We start from the raw sequence: 21,013 nt of genomic DNA on the forward strand, positions 1-21,013 counted from the left end.
GCCAAACACATACTGGTTGTTTGTTTGTTTGTTCTTTTTCAAATTATAAAAGCTGATGTGTTTAGGTGAATACGGTAACCTATGTATATACATACATACATAGATACATACATATATTATACATATGAAAAATATCCCATGGTTCTCCTTGTTGTTTTTCCTCTAAACTGACATGCATTGGAAATTTACAGATTCTTTTACTTGGAATGGAATGTGTTTTAAGTGGAATGCGTATTGTGGTCTTTTACAAACATAACAGATAATGTCATGTCAAAATTCTTATATATATTTTCTATATAGTAGGAAGGTGGATACTAAAGTGTATATATTGTCACAAAACAAAGGACATGCAAGGTTAAGAACTCCTTCGTTTACTAAAAAGTATACAATTTTTTTAATATTATTTACAAAGAGTGAGAATATGGTCAAATGATTATTAATTTCCACTAAGTAAGTATTTAAGAATGAAAATAGCCCAAAATAAAACAATAATCAATGCTAGTATGTATGAATGACTATCTGGTAACATGAATAATAAAACTTTAGACTGTGGGTAAATGAAACATCATATACGATGATCTGCGGTACAGAAATTACTCCACATAAACCTAAATAGAAATTTTGTTTCTGTGAAAAAAAAAAAACGGTTTTCTTGAGAAAAAGAATTTTTTTGGTTTCTGTTTATTCTAATTCTATGAATGTTTTGGACAGAAGTTTATTTTGGCAAACCTCCGCACACTTATGGTTAATTTACCGGCTAAGTGTCGGAGCAAGTAAAGCCACAATCGCCTTTAGCGTTTCACTACTTAGACTGGGAGATTGCGAGGTCGAATCAAGGCAACGGCAGTCTGATCAATTATAATTAATGGGGCATTCTTTTATAGACGTGTAAGTCTAAGGAACGGAGCTTAAACCGTTACTATCAGTTATTATTACTTACGTTTAATCATATGTATTAAAAAAACCGCGAACTTGAGAGACTCTATTTAGCATGAAATTCTTGGATGCCTTTCCTCTGAGGTTTATAATTCTTTTCATATTATATGTCCAAAAGATGCTTGCAAATTATCACATTTGGCAGCAGCATTAGGTAATTTAGAGTAAGCATTGTTACTCGTTGTGAATTCCCTGAATAAATACAACAACATATCAACATATTCCAGATTGTGAAGGCGTGAGCAAATTAAATACCTGTTTCTCACACTTATTAGTGTTTATACAATATACTGAACAAAAAAATAAAACTTGAGGTTCATGTCAGAGAAGTTCGGTTAAGGATATCACATAATCAGTCATTTATATAATATTGTTTGTACCCATCTTAAAAGCAATTTCTATTTTCTTTTATGCCCTTTAACAAGGACATTTTCTAAGAAAAAAATTGTCTTTTTATTTTTTTATCGGTTAATGTAAAGCTTTTTTATTTGTATACGAATTAAGATACTTTTATTTAGGAAATTTTCTGTTATGAATGTTGTTTTTATGTACTTTGTTTATGTGTGAGAAACTTAAATTATACCAGAATTTATTTTTTTATAACTTTGTTATTCATAAATATTTTTATATTAATAATATTTTATAGATAGTTTGCAAATTTTGTGATTTGTATACTTATACAAGCAAATAATCCGCCAATATATTTCTTAAAAAAATATTTCCTAAAAAATAACTTGGGTCTTGGGTCCGCAGGACCCATTTTGTAAGCCGTTAGAGATAGAACAAAAGTTTAAAAGTAAAAAATTTTATTATAAAAAAATTAACGACTTTTGTTCGAAAAATTTTTTTGTAAACATCAGTGTTTACTCGTGAGAGCGCAAATTAGACGCAAATTATATAGTATGTATTATATGGGAATATCAGTTATGTATGTGTGACTTGTATATATGTGTAATGTGACAGTGTAATCAACACAGTCTATACATGGTATTTCAACAACTAACTAAATCAATTGTTTGTGTTCACTTGTTTTTTTGTAAGGTTACGTCTTTTAATGTTTAATTGACATGTTATCTATCTTGTACACGCTAGTTGTTAAAAGAAATAGTTATTTAATAGAGATTCTGTAAAATTTCTTGGTCATTTTTTTCACTTCTCTCTTAACTATATAAATGAAAATGTTGTCTTATTAGCTTACGTTAAATATTACAAATATTTTTATCATTATTAGGGCCCAACTTTTTATATTTTCAGAAAACAATTATTCATTTTGAAATAAGAAACCCTTAGAAACATTTTTTTTTTTTTTTATAACTGTACAAATTCGATTTCTGTTGAGTATGAAAATTAGCTAAAAATAAAATAATTTCAGTGGTTTATTGAAATATCAAGATATATTATTTCCACAGATCTTACAATAAGTGTTTTTATTGTTCCGATATAAAACATTATCTGATATGACATATTATTTTGTACATTATATTGAATCGTGTGATTATTTCACACTATTCTTTATATTTTTTTTCCTCTTGCTTCGCTTCTCTATATTTTTCTTTTATAATGTCCTCTAGCTTTCTTCATAACGTTGGTTATCTGTGTGCAACGTTGAAAAACGATGATATAGTCTTAAACAAGAATATGAACGTTAAAATAAAATACTTTATAGGTTATGGTTAAAAGATACAGCCATTATACTCTCTCGGTTCTTCTATCCTATGTATACAGAATGGACATCCAAAAATGTACTTCATTAATTCTCATAAAATCGCTGAAAACATTATGGTACTAGTGATTGAGTTCACAAAACGAAATTTGCTTAAGGTGTTTATAAGTGTTGTACCTACTATTTAGGGCCATGCAGGCGACAGACGTTTAACTTATTAACTCCTTGAATTTTTTCGGTGTCAAATGCTTGGTATGAGCTTCTATTATGAAAAAACAGATAATCCAAACCGAGATAATATACGCTAATCTCAAAAATACGACACTTCCTAATTGCATTCTGGTAAGATTTAACTAAGCACAGTTAAATGGATTCAAGCATACTCAATGAGTAAGGTAAAATGTCAAAGCCATTTTTTTCTTTGAAAATCATGGATCACAAAATACCATGTCGAGGAGATCAGAGACTGTTTTGAGAAGACATCTTGTTCTAGATAATAAAGCTGGAAGCAATCCTCAAATTTGTAAACTTAAAGTTGCACCTATCATTTTTCGGAAATAATATACAATACACAATTCAGAAGAAAAATTTGGTGCCACGACATCTTACGACAGTTTTGGAAATAATATAAAGTGTCAAACTTACATCAAGAAATTCAAATTTCGCATAAATTTGTTTATTTTTAACCCCCGAACTAAAAAAAGGGGTGTTGTAAGTTTAATCTCTACGTGTGTGTATGTGTCTCTCTGTACGGATGAACCGATTTTCATTTATTTTCTTTAGTTTGAAAGGTAATTTAATGTAGAGTGTTTTAGATATGTTTTTAAATTTTGTAAATTTCAATATAAACATATTAATATAAACTATTATAATATTGTTGGCTAGCTGGGGCCACTCCTCCACCTCACTTCCCATTTGCTTATACCATTGAAAAACAATGACTAATCGTCGTTGATAAGCAAAAGCCTATTACTTAGGGTTAACCACCCTGTGGTCTATAATGTAAAATACTATTATAGTTTATAGTCATTTGTGTTAGAATAGCTAGAGCACAAACAAAATTCAGTAACTACAATTCCCACTTGTCGTTTCGTTATTGTTGTTGCATAGAAACGCTATGATAGAAAATTGTACTTTTCATTATAAATAGATGCATACAGAGCCAAGCAAGTCAGCATATATATACAACATATATAATACAGAAGAATCTTTTGCATCTGAAAAGAATTTTTTGATATCAAAAGAAATTGATATCACTAGTAAAGTGTTGTGAAACATTCTTAAAAATTTAATCTTTTTAAATTTACGATCTATTCTTTATATTGCACATTCCATTATATATTTAAGTGATTTTTAAAAGCAGAACAAAAAAACAAAAAATTAAATTGACGAACAAACGATTTATTTGTTGTTTAAATTGCAAGAGTTTGTTAAAAAGTAGAAAAATTTCAATCAGTAATTGTCTTTAGTTTGCTTAAACACAATTCAGAAGAAATAAAGATATTAAAGTTTTAAGGTTTAAATTTTTGGACTGCTAGGAGCTAAAGTATCATTGATTTAACCGGATAAAATATTTGACATATGTAATAACTCAGATATGGACAATGCCTGAAAAACTAGTCCTGCAACAAGTCTAGATCAACCATTAGTGTGGATCAATCGAATTTAATGAACCATATTTCTGTTTGTCAGTGTTCGCCTGAGCGTTAATCAACACCAATTAACCAGCTCTGGATTTGTAAGTTTTTGACAGTTTTGGTTTTTAAGTTTTAAGTTTGAAAAAATAAATAATCAATTTAAAAATTGTTTCGTATTCAAAGAGCTAACCGTTATTCGAATTAAATCAGCTTTCAAATAAAAAATCTCGTTTTAATTGATCAATGCGCCCGGGAGCTACGGTTCAACTCTTGAACATTACCTAAAACATTCAAATTAATACCTCATAAGTTTTGAAAAATTCGAAAGGAGGAAAATTTTTCAATATGTATTATTGAAATAATAACTTTCTTACTAAATTATGAATCATTTTTAAACTGTAGATTTTGTGAAAATCGCTCCAAGTTATAAATCAAACTACTGGAGACTTAATCTTATTTTCACAATCTATCAACATGTTAAACTGTGGATATGTAATATAACTTCTGTACCATAATTCATTAAACCTTTTATTGGTAAGGTGCCAAAAATTAGAAAAATTTGTTCACGAAAAAAGAAATTGTAAAAAATCATCCATTTCTACTACTGTAAAATTAGTTTTCGTGGCAAAAAAAACATATAAACGTTTTTCTTGTCTCTATCTAACATTTTCTTTACGCCTTTCTGTTTTCTGTTAATACAGCCGGAATAAATAGAAAAACTTATTGGGGTCGTTGAAATGTGCTTAATCTAAAATCTTTGAATTAAAACAACAAAAAAATACCGATTTTGTGTTTTTTCTTACTATTTTGATAAAACTATTATAGAATATTCAGACTGTGAGCTCATAATGAAGTGGAATTTCCATGATTCTTTTTGTCTGCCTTTTTGAGGGTTAATAATGATAGATTTGGTAATTAACAAATTTGAAGTATGTAAAAAGAAAGTTATTGCCAACAGGATACGTGAAAAAAATAGCAACAAGTTTAAAACTGTCGTAAGGGTTGGAAAAATAAATAAAATTTCATAAATAAGAGAGCCTTTTTCAACCCTTTTGACAATTGCAAACTTCCTGCCTAATTTTCCTCGCACTGCATTTTGAAAAATTTGATACTCAAATCTCGATTGAAAACTGTTTCTTTATTATCAAACTTCCTTCTATCAATTTTTAAAAGGGCAGACTGAAAAATCATGAATACTTAATTATGATGGGCTCATGGCATAATAGTAATTTTTTTATAGTGCACATTATACTTAGTTATAATTTGTTTACATCAAATAAATGGATTATTATTATAGAAATAAATTGGGTCAATGGGAGATTAAAAATGTGTTTCATATTTTTTAATAAATGTATAAAGTGTGAAATAATGAAAGACTTTTATACTTGACCTAAAAATGGGGAAAATAAAATATTGTCTTATTAAAAATAATTTGTGTGGAAGTAATTAAAAAGTAAAAGTTGAAGTAAATATAAATACATTAGGAAGTGCAAACAATTGTAATGCAATACAACCGGAAGAGTGCTCTCTCGTAGGTACAAAATCCACGGTTTGGAAAACGGAATTTGGCTCGAAAAATGAGTCGCAAAAAATGAGTGGATTGGATACACAATTTGTAATTTTTATTTGAACAATGTTCCTTATCGCAAGTAACAAAAAAACCAAAAACCGACCATTTTCACCCACATCATCTAGGAATAACCTAGATCAAGCAATTCAGCTTGCTAGGAATATTGAGAATATCCAAAATTTTTTTTATAATTTGTCAACTTGTATTTTTTTTCCAAATTTTATGAATTCACTTACAAAAAGAGTTGTGAAAGTGAGTTATCAGAAGTTAAAAATAATAAGATAATTAAAGTAAATACAAGGAAATTTTATCTTATGAGATAATAAATATCCTCAAACAAAATTTAGGTAATGTAGGTACACATGTATTTGGTTGACCACTAAATTAGAAGTACGTCTTTTTTAAACTAATATTACAATTAATTCATACAGTAAATGGTAAAAGCAGCTATAAAATTAGATCATTTAATTTTTAATAAAACAAGTATTATTTGACTTCTAAAATGAATAACTAAAATTTTCAGAAAAATATCTTGCAAATAAAAAAGTAAGCGCATTTATTTATTTCGTACGATGGTACGAATAGAACATACTTTCTACCGGGTGGCTCACGACGCCTTTCTAAACTTTAAAAATATTTTAAACATAAATTAAAAGTGGTGAAAATACATTGTCTTGACTATGAAACGTAAATATTATAATTTCGATTTGAATTTTCGGATCCCTTACAATAACTGTGCTGGGAAGATAATAAAAATGGAGAATAAAAGTTTAAAACAAAAAATTGTTATCGTAAATATAAAAATACAAAAACAAATACGTTGTTAGTTTTATTGGCTAAAAACAAAATTTAAAAATAAAAAATATTGTCTTTATGCTTTCTTTTTGTGCAAAAATCAAAATAAAAAAGCAGGATGTAGTTACATATTGTACAATAAATTTAAAAAATAATAACCATATTGTTATTATTATTACATATTATCTATTTCCACTTGTAACACTGTTACAGAATATTTGTTACACTAACGAGTTATATTGTGTAGTACATCATGTTACTTCTATAAAAGAATATTAGTATTCAAATAAATTTTAATCGGTTTTAAAATTACTTTAATTTACGATGAAATTGTCATTCGTAGGATAATTTTAAGTTTTGAAAGTCGAGGATTAACCTCCCGGAGGTTTAACTCTACTGCTAACATGTTACGGTTACTTGCTTACGAATGTGTTTTAATTCCTAATTCCATATTAGGTAAAAAATGAAACCCCCATCTAACCTTTTTTCGTCCGATGTTAGAATTACAAGATTTTTACATGGAAGGAAATACACACTTTAATAAACTACCAGTGTAGAAATTCGAACGCTGATTTGATTTTCATCAAACAATGATCATAATATAAAAAATGAAATAGTGTGCCATTTGGTCTGTGGTGGTAGGTCGTAATTAAGAATTCCCGACCACCAAAAGGCCAATGACCTCCACATATGTGTCGGTTCTAAGCCAGAAATCCTTGAAGATATCAACTCCTACCCTCCTCCAACAAGTGTGTCTATTCTAACACAAAAACATCGCCTCCTCCCCTCCAGACGACCTTCAATAACTTCCAGGCAACTGTGTCTGTTCTAGGTCAATGGCCTCTTGGTGGTCGAAAATTCTTAATTATGTATGATCTGTAAGTAAAGGTATTTTGCTAGAGGATGGGAGGTAAATTGAAAAAAATAGCCGAATGCTAATCTTTGCAGTATATAATCTAGTTTAGGTACACATACCTTACATACCAGGAATTTTATGAGCATTTAAAATTCAATTGCAGTTTTTTTGGGTGGGCCTTTCAAACCTACTCCTAATAAGGTACAACTTTCTTGTTTCGGTATGCATTTTGTGTAATTCAGTATTAACAAAAATCTAAAATATGTGCAAAAATGGGATAAAGTTTAAAACGAATGTTACGTTAGCAAAAAATAACATACCATACTGGTGGCAGTATTTTTGACCAATTTAAGTCACTTTCTCTCCCTAAAGTACGGCAAGCAAAATTGTTATAGACGGAAGTAAATATTACAAAAGAAACGAAATAATGAAGATAAAATTTTTCTCATTTTGTACCTAAGTAACATCAATTCTAACAAAAATATGCTGGAAAACATTGTATAAATGTTTATAAATATGTATCTACAATTGTACCATTGTATATAGTTCAGCAGATAGACAGGAAGATAACAATTTTGTAAAACCAACTATTGGGCTAGCTCAACAAAAGTACCCAGTGACTTTATCTATCGTCTAACTTATATTTTATAAGTTAGACGACCCACTAATTTTCTGTTCGATCCAAAATACAATTCTTTTTTTCGTCAAATGGTTAAATTGCCTAGATTTTTGAATTTTTGGGGTTAAAATTACAAATATTTTTACCAATCGAAGACAAAAAAATTACTCCAGAAAAATCGAATTAATTTAATGCTTAGAAAAGTTATTTTTGATATATCACCTTAAATACGGCACGAAAAGTTTTTATTTTAAATCGATTTCAGAGCCATCCCGAAAAATACGACTTATTTAAATGTCGGAACTTATTTAATGAATTTTTTTATTTTTGAACCCAATATCCGCAAATAACCCAACAACACGATAATTTGTTGGATTTTGTAATTAAGCGAGGGATATTTTAACTTCATGATATATCCCCTCGTATAGAATTTAGCCGATATCCCAGAAAGTATACGTTTAATTAATTATTATATAGCCTCGATTTTTATATATTTTTGGGCGAGTTTATTTTGATAATCGACTAATATCCTGCCTAAAAACTTTTCAGGAATTGTGGTTTTGGAGCTATTTCGAAAAATACTCTTTTACCTCTCAAATGTGTAATTATTTGTTTTTTGAGTCCAAATTAACCGGAATAATCTAAAGATTTGAAAATATGGTAGATTTTGCGATTGAAACACAAGATCGTTTACGATTTTAGTCAATGTCTTAGAAAATATACAATTAATCAATAAATGCTTCTGGTTCATGTATTTGATGGGTCAAAATTACTCTAGAAAATGATTAATATCCAAATTAATTTGGAAGACCAAAAAAATTATCCCAATTTTTTTCAATTTTCTTTTATGCTTTTGAAAAAAACGAGAAAATCATAAAAAAAAATTTATCTCGAAATTTGATAATAATTGGTATATAGGGTTATTTTGACTTGAATTTGATTTGAACAAAAAAATTCGTTCATTTAGCAATAAGATGATCAGTTTTTGAGATCATTTCATAGCAAAATTTTGAATTCTGAAGATATCTCAAAAATACTCATCTAATCAAGTGTGCCGTGTTTTTATGATTTAAAAATCTTAACTGTCTTAAATAATTCGTAGACTCGAAAATTTAGTGCAAGTTTCTGACAAATCGACGAAATTACTCTGAGATTTATATGATTTATATACGATTTCAGTCGATATCTCAGTAATTACTCGTTCATTCTTCAATCGTCTAAAGCGACTGAACTATTCAAGAAAGATACTATGACAAACGTATAAATAAGTTGAGAGAGCTGTATATTTATTTGCATTGATACAGATATACACATATACAAGGGTACCTAGTTCTTGCTCGATATCTACATGAGCTAACTACAAAATAAATACATAAGTAAATGGCGCACAGCAATACAGGATGGGACAAAGATGTTTGTGATTTTTAAATCGCACAAATGATCTCCTTACCACCTTAAACTACATAAAAAATTATTTAAGAAAATCAAGCACTGAATAAATTAGTAAATAGTACATATTGTGTTTTCAAGTAAATTTTGTTAATTTGGTAATTATAATTCAACTAATTCTTTGTAATGTTTACCTCCAATAAGATGATATCTATCTGAGCACCGACTTGCAGGTGAATCTCGAAGTTATTTATTACATGTCCTAGCATTTCAGTATGATTTGACTCACTTCTTCTTGTTGAATTTATTTTTTTAATTCTCTAATATTATTATGATAAAACGCTTTCGTATCGTAAGTGGTGTCATCACTTTATTGTGACAGACAAAATAATTGACTAAAGGAAAACATAACTTAATGGTTTCCAATAAAATGTACTTACTTATGGTGATAAAAAGATAATTTGAAAAAACTGATGATATTTATTTTTACAGTTTTCAAAATCGCATCCTTCTCTGTCACACTCTGTACATATAATAATAACACATACGTTATATTTGTAGATTTATACCTAAATAATTTTTTTATACATTCTTCTTTAACACCAAACAATCTTTTGCTCTGTTGAGCACATATAACAATTTCCTCATTTGTGTTGTATGGTTGTAAAGTTAATAGTCCTAGTGCCTATCAGCATATAGTGTCATAGTATGCTTATAAAACCGATCAAAAGTGATCCCTTTTTAAGCAAGCTTAGAAAGCCATCAACTATCGTAATAAACTACGATAAAGGGGTGTAAATATCGTGTACGAATTAGGGATCAATAAAGCGAATGAATGAAGTATTAACTAAAATAATACGGCATGAAAATGAAATTTGTGATAAACTACGAATTAAACAAATAATCAAAGTGCTTGTTTGCTTTCCTACCAGAGTGAACCCTAGTAGCTTTTCAACCTTAGTAGCTCTAAAATAATTGAGAAGTTGATAAATAAAATTATTAGCGGAAAAGGTGGTAAAACACATATGTGGTATCACAATGGGCTCTATGGCCAAAGCGTGCCCTTCAAGGACAGAGAATATTAACTAGGCTAACCTTGCTTGCTTTAAGTATTACTTGAAAGATGTCCGAATGAAATCGAATGTCACTAAATAATAATAACTGCCGATATAGTTAAGTTTCTTGCTTGATATGACTAAGTTTTTGTGAACGACTGAACATGGAAATCGGCCTAATTGTAGATTAGCGAACACAAATTTCACTCTAAATAAACCACTCATTTCCCAAAAGCGATGTGAATCGGACGCAAAAGAATATGTGTTTTGTTTTACCATTCTAATTTCAATGCAAATGCAACTAATTATTTCATTGATAAATGTAACTTTAAGAAACTCTTCTGTGGTTTCATTGTGCTTAAATTAGCAAATGGGGTTCTCTTACATATGGCTTGGATAATTTTTGACTATACAGCAATAAGGCAAGATTGAAGTGACAGGATCTTCGTTTTTATTATTATAATATGCAGATAGATAATGGAAGAACTAATAAAAAATTATTTTATCCAAAACTCGATAAAAGATCGGTGGATTAAGAAACGAAGCATTATGAGGCTGCACAAGAAGTTTCAGATATTAATCCATTGATGACTATATATGCTGACGGGCACCTAGACTGTAACATTTATCTAGGTAGATAGTCATAAGGAATGTTTGAAGAAAAATCACTATATATTATTATTATAACTATTTTGTAAATAATAATGATGAATTGAAAGAGATATAAGTAGGTTATATGAACTAAATTTTACCGTATATTTTAATAAAACATAATAATCTTACACAAGGCATATGGATAAAGACAGCAATTTGAACTAACCGTTGTGGCTAGATTCTCTAATAGCCAGAATAAATGCGTTAAAGATTCCATTTTTCATCATGTTATAAGATTTTGGATGTTCAAAAAAATGTATTCGACTGAATGTCGCAATCAAATAGGTTTGACATTTATGGTAGTCTAAAAGGTAGTCTTATTACCTTGAAGTAACAAAAATTAATTGGGATTAGCTTAACTGTCTCTTGAACCACTATAATATTTATTAATTATTAGCTTCTACAAAACGTAGCCATCCCAAACCGTTTTCGATCACACAACATATCCCTCTTAATTAAAGCAATAAATTACTATTACTAAAAAAAAACTTTTCCCTCTCAATTTTTTATACGATGATATTCTTCAAATTGTCCTCATGATGACGTAAATGCATGTTGTCGGGTAGGAAAAGAGGTCGGCAAATTTTTTAACATTTTTCCTTAATAAAATTGCAAAAATTATTAATTATGCCTCGGGAAAAAGATTTGAAGGTTATTTGGACAAATTAGAACAAAAAAAGTTTCTTTCAAATTTTCCCTTAAACTTATAGTAAACATAAAAAATATCGTACTGTATTATGATTCATTAATATAATTAGCTTAATTTCACATAAATCTCCCGACTTCCTGGTACTTTAAGGTGGCAGCTCTAAATTCAATTGAAAAATAGCAAGAAAAATTTCTACTTACATTGCATTTCTCGTATCAGGTATAGCACGATTACTTGGTAAACTGTCACTAGCTTCTTGATTAAACTTATTGCGAAAATATGGATCTTCACCCGGTTGCAGTCGACCACGACTTATATATCCCACTTCATCAAAATAGTTCCATGATAAACGATTATCTAACATAACTTCACCAATATGCTGTGATGTTTGTGGTGCTGATACAATAGCAGCTGGTGCACGATGATGTTGCATTTGTGCATGCATGGCTAAACCACTACTAGCTCCACCACCACCACTTAAATCATCAATCACATTATTAAAATGTGATTGTGCTACAGCTAAATCATCTTTGAGTCTTAATGCTCGATTTTCAGTCTGAAAATAAGAGAAAAATCATTTAAGTTACAAATATTTCATAATAAACTTTTCTTTTGGAATCAGAGGAATATAGGGTGAACCCTAATTTTATAGGGAACCCTAAAGGCTAACTGTAACGTATACGTTCGAGGCCTTTGCATATCAGAGCGAAACAAGTATGAAATGAAACTTAATTGAAGGTCTTCATACAATTATACATGCGTACTACCTAGCTTATGGGTTTAATTGTCAAGTTAAACCAGAAGAATCCTTAAAACTTCATAAGTTTTAGAATTTTGATTGATTATATTTCATGAAATGTTTAATTGAGAAGAAAAGTTACTTCACATTTTTTTCTTTGATGTCCATCGATACCTCTGGTAATGAGATGCATAAAAATAGTATATTTGAATACTCGTTAATATTGTGTTCCTTCTGCTACAATCAACACATCCGCCATATCTTCCGAGTAATTTAATAAGATTTGCCTGGTATAAGAATTACATGTTTGCTTAGATTTTGGTAGAATATTTACTTAAAATCATTGAAAAATGTTATTTCCTTTGCAATAGCCTGACCGATGGTATCAATTTCATCAAACAATTCGATTCTTAACTGACATTAAACTTGACTAAATTTAGCGATAGCGATTTCAAAAATTCAATGAGTCTGTATTAACAATCTACGAGACTAATTAATATTAAAAATCGCCGTGAGGTAAATGGGTTTTTATCTCGAAAATATAAGAAAAACAGCTTCTATGCAATAATATTTTGATTAAGAATATGATGAGTCCCTAACAGTTATGGATATGGTAATTGGTGTTTGGTAGTGTAGAAGTGGGAAATTTGAGTAAAATATTAATTTTTGGATTACCGAACAATCCACTCATCTTAGTTAAAAAGAGGAGTCAACCTCGGAATCAAACGGAATAATCTGAATATTTGCACAAACCTTTATTTTGATAGTAAAATAGTGTCTCAAAAGTCTCATATCACGTGTCAGAATCCTTAGATATTAAATGTCAAAAGTCGCAAAAATAAATTTTTGGAAACTATCTCGTCTTCTTTGCATCTAATCCTATTTACATTTATTACAAAGTTGTAGAGAATAAAATTCTCTACCTTTTGAAATAGAGCAGAAGAACGAAATGATTATTTTGATACTTGTGTCAGATCGCGAGTCCTACGAGCGTGACTTGATTGCCGCTGAAGCAAAACACTACACCGTTTGCTATTTTTTTCTGCGTACTCTAATTCATTAGATTCTTAAACTGCATTGTGAAAAGGTGCTATAAATTTCGTGAATAATTTTTATATTTCCAAGTCAAATTTAGAGAGTATTATATAAAATTATCCGAGGAAACAATATATATACTTGATTAAAATTTTTAAAAAAATCCATGATGTAAATCTCAGGATTAACCTTTTGAGTTCAATTTCATTTCTCACCAATTTTGAAATGATAAGAAATATAGGCGCCTATCTAAACCGAACAATCTTCTTTCGAATATTAAAAATATACTGAAAAAACCTTTTTCCAATGTTTTTTTGCTCTATTTTACGCCCTAAACGAGAAAATAAATTTTAAATAGTTATTAGATGCAAGAAAGACACAACAAATATTGGTTTTTCCCAAAAATTTTTCCACTTATAATCTAAAAACGACACAACACATGACGAATAAAATTAAATTGGATTTTAAATTACTTTTTTTTTTTTAAACAACAAGGCACAAGGAAGAAAATAAATATTTTCTCTCAAAACTTTGTATTCACGTAGCAGCGAGTAACAACATGAACGAAATAAACTATTGAATTTTTAAAATATAGTAAATAAGACAGTTGCCGTATAAAATATATATATTGTACACCAGATCCATTTATTTTAGTTAAATGATGTAAAAGGAAAAGTCATAAATATATGGAAAAAGATAAGCAGCCTGAATATACAACACAATATTATAAGAGATGAAAAATATATAAATAGGTTTGCATCTAATAAATAGATAAAATGATGTTTTTCGTCAAAATAGCAATATTTTAATATACGTTGTGTTTACAATAAGTTACGTGAAATAACGTAAATATTTGGGTGAAATAATGTAAATATTCAGGACGGTATTGTTTCTCCTATTCCTTATATCATGAGGTTCGACCTCGTCGTAAGAAGAATTTTTCGGAGAGCAAAAGACTCTAGAATATTCCAGAATACTCATGGAAAGTTTTGAATAATGGGTCAAAAAAGTAAAGCATCGAAAACAAATAAAATAAAGATCAAAAACGACTCCAGCAACCACAAAATCACGCTCTAAAAAGTATAAAAACAAGGAAATATTTTCATCTGAAATTGCTATGATTAGTAATATCGTTATCACAGTCGAGGGGCGTCAAAGACTAAAAAGTTTTCTACAAGTACATATCATAACAATTTCAAATGAAAATATATTCTTGTTTTTATACTTTTTAGAGCGCGAGTTTGTGGTCGTTGGGGGTTTATTTTTTGAACTTTACTTTATTTGGTGTTTTGATTTTGTGATAAAGTATAAGAATGTATGTATATTCGAAAAGTGTTAATTACGCTCTCTCGTTTAATACCTAACAAGGTATCATTAAACTAAAATTCGTTTTTAATTTATGGCTTGATGTTTTTAGAGAATGTCATATCAACTTTAATGTGAAGTTACAGCCTTTCATCAGCGGACGATCAAGATGAACTATACCTCATTTGTCAACTTATGATAAATAATTTTGAAGTTGGGTACAGATGAACAACCGCTTTAACCTCGCCGTCGTCGTGGTACAAAGATGAGTAAAAAAATAAACTGTTTGATTATAAAATTTTAGTCAGCCATTATATTTTTTTCTCAGTTAATTCAGATATACTTAGATTCTATATAAAATTTTCCGTTCGTAGATTATAACAATCAAAGTAAACAAGTAATCTGGATTTTCTTAGGTATTTTTCCACTATCTCTGTTTAGTATACATAAAGAATGAATTTATATAGAGTGAACTGAGTAAAACAGTTTTTAAGTGGGTTTTGTGGACTGGCAAAGGGCATCTTTACAATTTGCTCAAATTGGCCAATAGGCTTAACACCTTTTTACGTAGGTTGAGTAGGCTTTTACAACATGTCTAAATTGAACTAGGGGGTATAATATTCTTTGATACTATTGTACACTCCATAGTAGAAAATAATAGAATTATTCAAATTAAAAGGCAATATTGAAATGAAAAACGTATTTTATGGTGTTATATTTTATATACTAACTCAGTAACAGCAACACAAGTAGATTATTTACATAATAAAAATAAACTGTATTATTATAAAATCTTTGTGCTTGTTTGTTGTTTATTTGTGACTACGTCTTATTACAAAATCTAATAACTAACGTTTTTAACAGCTTTAAAAAGATTATTATAATAAAAATTTTAAATTTTAAAAGCTTGAATCATAAATAAGTATGTACATCAAAATAAATTCACCTGTTAAAATGAGATATACGGTGTTTTACAAACCAAAACATTTTTAATCTGAGAATAATTTAAACAGAAGTTTTTTTGAGGCAGTAAAAGTTCGATGGGACTATCACCCAAACTACTCACGTTCGGAACGAGCGTGGTTCTACTTTTCAAAATAAATATTTGTACAGGTATTAATTAAAAAATATCTATCTGTATTTTATTTATTTATTGAATAATAATTAAAAAAAATAAAATAAAAATGATAACAACACGAGAAAATTCTAAATTTCGTAGCCAATAAACACGTCTCTATGATTTACTAGGCAAATTTATTTAGATGCAAAGTGAGAATATAAGTTGTGTAAAATCATTTGCAATGTTTCTTTTGATGTTAACTGAAAGCAATGAAACAAAAAATTTTAATTTAAACTCATAAGACAGACAAAATAATACGATACGATACCATTTCTAACATCTTTTATATTCATAAATTATGACTTTATTAATTCCTAGACTTAATAAATTTAAATTTTGTAAAATAATAAGTACTATATCAGTCAAGAAAACATAATCAAAATCATATCCTTTATACTTAATATTACCAACGCACCGCCTATAAACAAACGAAAAACAATATTTCATGTGGAGAATATATAAAGAAAATTGTGTGAGAGAGATGATGAGAATTTTGTATATATTATAAATAAACAAAGCTTTTCATAATAATAATCATAATCATAATAATTTTATACCGCATGTGAAAGTGAATTTAGTTTGTATAACATGGAACGACTAGCAACAACCAAGTCGTCAAATAGTAATCTAAACTTTGAAGAAGAAAATGTGTAACCGAATACACACTAATACATATGTTAGTAAACTGTCAATAAAAAAAACTAAACCACGATTTACTGTATTTAGTCGATGTTGTTTTTCAATAAAATCAAAACTTAATCAATACGAATTATTGTAAGACTGCGCAACTTTATAGTATACAGCTGCGCCACTATATTTATAAGCAGATTTTCTATAAGCGATTATCATGAGCTCATGGTAACTGAATTGTTGATTCATGGTAAATAAATTGTGACAAAATGGTGGGAGCGCAAGTAAATGTATATAGGTATGGAATTGTTAATCCTGAAAATCCTGATTTAGCTAATCAAATAAACTTATTAAATTATTATATTGTCATTGATCTTTGATAAGTATGCCAAATTTCGAGTTAATCGGACGATTTGAAGAGGGTAAAAATCATGTTCAAAGTTTTCATTACATACTAACACACTGACATACTAACATATGTATGATGCTAATAAAAGGGTGTTAAAAATAACCAACTCTAATAATCTAATAATAGTCATTTTATAGGCCACTACCGTTTTTTATATGATGTAAGCATGCTTATGACTGCCATTTTGACTGATTGACAACATAAGTATCTTTCCCAATAGGTGGTTCAACATTTTGTATTCAATCGTTACACACGTTTATTATACCATACCCAGAACAGTGATAATTTCCGGTGTATATAAGTTATAATATAAGAGAGAAATATATGTATACGACTTTAAATTAAGTTAGGTTAGATTAAACATTATATGGTGATGATGTCTCTTCTTCTGTTGACAATATCTAGAGAGCTAAGGAACTAGGGTTTTGGTTTGAATATAGTTCTTGTTGTTGTTGTTGTTCTTATTATTAGTAAAGTAGATGGTTGTTTGTCTTCATCATTACTAAAACGCATCAGGAAATTGAATCAGATTTTACATTCTCTCATATAAAATGTTTATTAACTAAGCTGTTGAGGTAGTTTCTTATGAAATCTTATGTTTATAGTTTAATACTAATATTAGTTTTGATAAGAAAGAAGATTGTTTTATAAAAACAAAGTGCAATTCTGAGACATTTTAACCTGTATTATAATTCCAAAACCACTTGCATACAAACACACAATGTTTGACGTTTTTATACAAATACTCCATCAATACAATAAGGCCATACTTTTCCCTCATTAGAGGCTTTTTATTATAACATGCTTCATATTGAAATTAGATTTTTGTTTTTTCAAGTTCTTGAAGGAAGTGGAGCTGGGAAGTTGACACAACCAGAAGGCATGTGCCGAATATTTTTAAATCTTCCAAGTAAATTTGGTAGTTGGGCTTTCAGAACCGTAAAAAAACTTCGATATAAAAATGGGGTCGATGTGTTAGGAAGCTGACATCACCTAAAGACATATAACCCCCTACATAAATTGGAGGCACTGTATAAATACATAAAGCCTTAAAATCATCAGAAAAACTGTTCTCCCTGAAATGATAACATGTATGATAATGCCATCAAAATTTGATTAATCGGGTTTTTATCCGATTTGAAAGTATCCATTTGAATTTAAACGGTATTAAGGCACGTAATAGATCTATCAAGAAAGGTTGGAAATCACCTACGTTTTCACTATAAAAAACAAAAAAAAAACAAACAAACAAAAAAGAAAAAAAACAATGGACTAAGGATAAAAGTTGAATACAAATCAACAATCCTATAAAAAAGTAATATTCTGACATTAAAGTATTTTAAGAAAAAGGTCAGACGATTTAAAATCAATTTTCTTTTTACCATACGCAAAACAGCCTTCTTTCGATTGTTTTTTCGACTTTTAACAAATATAATATAATCCATTATTATATTTGTATGTGTTTTTATATATACAAAGTAGAAAAATCGCAAGCAAACAAAAATAACTTGAGAAAATGGTCAATATAAAAAAAATACAACCAAGTATGTGTTGTTACGAGTTTGATAGGTAAGTAAGAGAGATCCACCAAATAAAAATAGAATAACTTTTTGAGTCTCAAATACCATTTATATCATAATACTTAATATCATAATACCAACAGCATTCAATCGGAGGTGGACTTGTTTTTTTTTCGTCCCTTCAAAAAAAAAAAAGTTCAAAAAATTTACAAAACTGAAATGGGATAAGTATTTTATTATATATTATGCATTTTAATTTATATCGCTTTAGGGTTTAATTTAAGAAAATTCAGCATGTCTGCGTCAGCTAGAAAGGGGGATGATTTTCTACTGAAAAATATCTTGGTAAAAAAAGTTAAATAAACACAAAGAATATATGATCGTTAAGTCAATAATATATTTCTATATAAAAGCATACACTGCGTATAGACCGAAGAGGTGTAGCTTATTGTAGAGCCTCAAAACTGGTATTCACTTTTTGATTATCGAATTTGTTTTCTTGTCTAAGGTTTTCTAGATACGGAATCTCATAAAAAGAAAATTTTTATAAATATTCTGTTTCAAAAGTTTATTGATTGTTTTCCTTTTTTGGTATTTGTTTGTTGTTGACGGGGTCATAATAACATTTATATTGTAGTAAGATAACCTGATCACATACAGTCACACACCAGGAGCTATTATATGAATGGTAAGAAGCAAATAAGTGGGCCTTTTCATATATTACATATAATAACACTTTCCCTTATCAGATTTACTTTTGTGATAACACAGTATATAACTAAAGTCTAACCTAGTAGACCGTAAGTCCATAATAAAATTTATATGATTATTTTTATATGGCATATAGGTAATTTTGGAAATAAAGAAAACCAGTTTGGAATTGTGGCTCGTGTGTCGAGTTTATGAAAATATTTTCGATTTTCATGTAGTTCGACGATTTTTTCTTGTCTGCCTTGTATCGTCAAAAAAAGTTATTGACAACAAACTTATAACAAAATGGTAAGATATTTGTAACAAAAGAAATGTTGAAAAACTTCCTGCCATTTGCTTGCATGTATTGTGTTTTCAATGGCTTTTATATAAAAAAATGACAAACGAAAACAAAAACCGAAAAACATTCGGCAGACGAGTCACAACTACAGACTCATTTTTCTTTGTTACTTAATGTTATGGGATCACCGTCTAATATATACAATAATATATCTATGTGGGCTAGGTTATACTGTAAACCTTCTAACCCATATTGGTATAGTATAATACAAAAATATAACCCTATATTAAAATATATTTATATTATATAATATTAAAGCGTATTCACAATAACAATTTACTCGGCATATTTATATGTATATAGAAAGGCTTAAAACAGTTTGGGAAACTTTCAGGATAAGCAAGATTCTTTGGTTTACCTGGAAAGAATTTATTAATAGTGTACGGTATATGGTACATTACAGTGAAATAAAAAAATTAGAAAAAGTAATAAAACAGAGAAAGAACTTTTGTACCGGGAATTTTAACAGAATTGTAATGCAAATTATCGCGATAGCAAAGTGTTTAATTATTTTATTAAATCTTATAGCTCACGATTTCAAATAAGGTATCTTTTTTAGAATGATAAACTAGATACATTTATTTTGAATTCCGCTGTATAAATATTAAATGATTGATTGAAAACATGGCCTATGATAACAAATATAGTTTACCCTATTTAGTCAACACGTCGATATGTCACATTATTCATTTCATCGATAAATTTAATAAAATCATGTTTGTTTACTTTATTGACACGATAATATGAAGTGTATTAACTAGTAAAAGAGGTAAATATGCAGTTAAATTATTCATATAATATGATTGAAAACTGTCAAACTCATTGAAGTATACCATAATATGTTTTTAAGGAGTTATTTTAATTCATTTTGTTTTAAAAGAACAAAATTATTTAGAAAATACCTGGCGTTTTAATCAGCGAAGATATTAACTAAAACTGCAATTATATTGATTAATACATTTTCCTTGATTTTCTATTCGAAACAATAGTCCCCTTGGCCCCATTTAACTCCGGAAGAGCGACTTTTGTGACTTGCATTTTTGTGGCTATAGGTTGGATGACAATCCTCAAGAAAATCACAAATGTCGCGGAGTTAAATATCCTGGACTACTTGTGGCAAAGGGATCAAAAAAAACATTTTCTGGCCTAAAGTTGTAATATACTTTTACATTTTTATACCATGTACATATGAAATATACATAGTATTTTAAGTTTGTAACGCTTAAAAATATTGATGCTACGAAAAAAAATTTTGTATAGGTGTTCATAAAATTATCTAATTAGTTCATTTTCGGTTATCCGCCCGTCCGCCCGTCTGTCAACCCAATAACTCAAAAACGACAAAAGATATCAATCTGAAATTTTTACAGCGCAGTTAGGG

The 21,013-nt window shown here is 28.8% G+C and overlaps 1 protein-coding gene across 1 annotated transcript in view; it reads right to left on the reverse strand.

Moving 5' to 3' along the window:
* The window catches only part of LOC123295325 (polypeptide N-acetylgalactosaminyltransferase 2), a 504,171-nt gene that overhangs the window by 134,004 nt on the left and 349,154 nt on the right, over positions 1–21,013 (reverse strand). Inside the window, exon 2 of the mRNA XM_044876633.1 lies at positions 12,024–12,379. Coding sequence (XP_044732568.1) covers positions 12,024–12,379 — 356 coding nt within the window. The remainder of the gene's footprint in view (positions 1–12,023; positions 12,380–21,013) is intronic.

Source organism: Chrysoperla carnea, chromosome 3 (genome assembly GCF_905475395.1).
Source record: "Chrysoperla carnea chromosome 3, inChrCarn1.1, whole genome shotgun sequence".
Lineage (NCBI taxonomy): Eukaryota > Metazoa > Arthropoda > Insecta > Neuroptera > Chrysopidae > Chrysoperla > Chrysoperla carnea.